The sequence below is a fragment of the Propithecus coquereli genome, unplaced genomic scaffold (assembly GCF_000956105.1).
Source record: "Propithecus coquereli isolate 6110/MARCELLA unplaced genomic scaffold, Pcoq_1.0 Scaffold306, whole genome shotgun sequence".
Classification (NCBI taxonomy): Eukaryota; Metazoa; Chordata; class Mammalia; order Primates; family Indriidae; genus Propithecus; species Propithecus coquereli.
The window spans coordinates 3,262,185-3,265,177 of record NW_012148686.1 but is presented as its reverse complement, the minus strand read 5'-3'; the positions used below and the strand labels follow the sequence as shown (position 1 = coordinate 3,265,177).

At 39.1% G+C, this 2,993-nt stretch overlaps 1 protein-coding gene across 1 annotated transcript in view; it reads left to right on the top strand.

Moving 5' to 3' along the window:
* Positions 1 to 1,035: 1,035 nt before the first annotated feature.
* FLT3 (fms-related tyrosine kinase 3) overlaps positions 1,036 to 2,993 on the top strand; it is a 65,760-nt gene continuing 63,802 nt past the window's right edge. Inside the window, exon 1 of the mRNA XM_012649875.1 lies at positions 1,036 to 1,143. Coding sequence (XP_012505329.1) covers positions 1,036 to 1,143 — 108 coding nt within the window. The remainder of the gene's footprint in view (positions 1,144 to 2,993) is intronic.

The window sequence follows — 2,993 nt, the reverse complement described above, 5'->3', positions numbered from 1 at the left end:
AAGTTAGTTAGTTTGATTTTGGTATTCATTTCACACTGTATACGTATATCAAAATATCATGGCGTGTGTAAATATATGCAACTTTTATTTGTCAATTATCCCTCAATAAAGCTCTGAAAAGACCCCCAAACAAACAGTAAAAAATATAAACATAAAGGCAAAGAGAATGGAGGAGGAGAACATAACAAAATTTTGAGAGCTTTAAAAGAAATGAAGAAAGCTGAATCATAGCTGAAGGTTGAGAAAGCTGAGAGGCAGCCTGCTCTCTACTGTAGGACCCCCCAAAGGGTATAAATTGCCAGCACCAGCTCCCAGAAGACAGGTCATAGGCAAGAGAGAAAAGTCTCTGGGGAATCTGACCAGCCTATGAGAAAAGACCTAAAGATAAACTTACAGAGAATATCAAGCAACAGGCCACACCATGTGCACAGAGCTTATGATGGACACACTGCCAAGGATTGTCAGTCATTTGGGAAAAACATCCAAATAATAGAACAGAAAATGAGGGAGAGAGAAGGAATCAAAGAAATAATTCAAGAAAACTCCAGAGGGATATGAATTTCTAGATTAGAAAGGCCCACTGACTACCTGGCTCAGTGGGTGAAAATAGATTGTCAACAAAGCACGTAATTTCAAAAATTTTAGGCACTGATTACAAAGACAAGATTTTACAAGCATCAATAAAGAAAAAAGAATGGCTTGTGTACAGATAATCAGTTCCTCAGTCACGTTAGCCTCATTTCAAAAGCTTAATAGCCACGTGTAGCTAGTGAGTGCTGTATTGGACAGCACAGGTATAGAACATTTCCATCACTGCAGATCATTTTATTGGATAGCCCTGCTCTACATACCTCTGCTCTTGATTTAAAATAGACTTGCCTCCATGAAATTGAATTTCCTACATACTTCCATGTTGGCCAATCCTCCCTACATTTTGTTTTTTGTTTTGTTGTAAGATAAATACACATTTCTTTTTAAGGTGCACATGTATCAACATCATTGTTTTTATTTTGTTTTACAGTTCTTTTTTCAGCAATGACATTTGGGACCGTTACAAATCAAGATCTGCCTGTGATCAAGTGTGTTTTAATCAATCATAAGAACAATGATTCATCAGTGGGGAAATCATCATCATATCCCATGGTAAAGTATTATTAAAATTATACCTTTAGCTATTTTTCTCTAGAGACCGTACTTTATAAGCTATTGAAACCTATCATGGTTAAATGAGCTTCTCTTTTTTATGCATTTAAGTTTACTATGTACTCACATCTGGCGCAGATGCAACATCTAAACTCCCAGCTACCTGGCACTCCCTTCCATCAAGAACCATGTTCTCCTTTGGGTTGGATTCAGGAAGGGCACTGATTGATACCGAGCATGAAGAAGTAATGAGCACAGTCTTCCTTGGGTATCCATGCGGGATTGGTTCCAGGACGCCCATGGATGCCAAAATCCACGGATGCTCAAGTCCCTGATAAAAAAAAAAAAAAAAGGCATAGCATTTGCATATTACCTATGTGTGCACATCCTCCCATATATATTAAATCATCTGTAAATTATAAAACCTAATGCAATGTAAATACTATGTAAATAACTGTTATACTGTATTTTTAAGGGAATAATGACAAGGAAAAAAAGTCTGTACATGTTCGGTACAGATGCAACCATCCATTTTTTTTTCCTGAATATTTTCAACCTGTGGTTGGTTGGATTTACAGATGGAGAACCCCCGGTTTCGGAAAGCTGACTGTATTTCCTTTTCTCCTTAAAGAGAATCCATGCTTCTTTCCCAAGCCTGAATCCCTAATTTCCAACTGCCCCCTGGATAGAAATAGATTTTCCATTTGCACATTAAAATCTACCTATATAATTTATTTCATTTCTATTTCCCTATACCTGCCCTTGTTCTTGTATTAATTGGTTTCTGTTTATACTCCCATCTAGTTCCCAGGCTTGAAAGCTCAGCATCATTTTGGACTCCTTCCCCTCCCTTGCCTTCCTGTTTGGTCAGTTACGAAGTCTTGTCAATTCCCTTTAATGGTTCTCCTATAGTCACCTCATGTTCTCTGGTCTCACGGCCACTTCCCTGATTCAAGCCCTCATTAACTCCCTCATAATCACAATAATATCGTATTGGTGCCAGATACGGCTGCCAGCCTAGCCTTCCTGATGCACGGCCATGACCCTTCACTGCCTGGCTCAGAACCCCAGGGACTTCCCACTACTCAGACTGACACCCACGTCGTTCCATAATCTGGCTCTGGCTCTTTCAAGTTCCAACCTTATTCTTCATCACTCCTCTCTATTATGCTGTTCATCTAACATAGCTATTCCCACCTCTCTACTTTTTTTTTTTTAATTTAGTGAATTTACTTGAAGGAAGCTTAAATGGTGGAGAACTGAAAATATTAGAAATCTATACACAACAAAAGTGAACGTAAATTAGCCAACTCCATGGACATTTCCAGTTAAGGATTCATACAAATAGTTGCCCTATTTTCTTTTAAATAGGCACAAAACATAAATATATAGCATGATGACCTGCTCCCCTCAAATCAGAGATATTAGAGATATTCTCAAGTTTTAAACAATGTGAAACAGGCTTCAATAACCAAATTCTACATAAATGTAGACTCTCCGATCTAATACATGATTTCTGGTGGGGCGGAGTGGCTCATACCTATAATCCCAGCACTTTGGGAGGCCAAGGCGGGAGAATGGCTTGAGGCCAGGAGTTCAAGACCAGCCTGGGCCACATAGTGAGACTCTGTCTCTACAAAAAATTAAAACATTAGCCAGGCCTGGTGGTGCATGCCTGTAGTCCCAGTTACTTGGGAAGTTGAGACAGGATCACTTGAGCCCAGGAGTTTGAGGCTGCAGTGAGCTACGATCCAGCCACTGTACTCTAGCCCGGGTGATGGAGTGAGATCCTGTCTCTGAAAAAGTTAAATAAATAAATAAAACACAGTCTTAAAAACTTAACGATGATT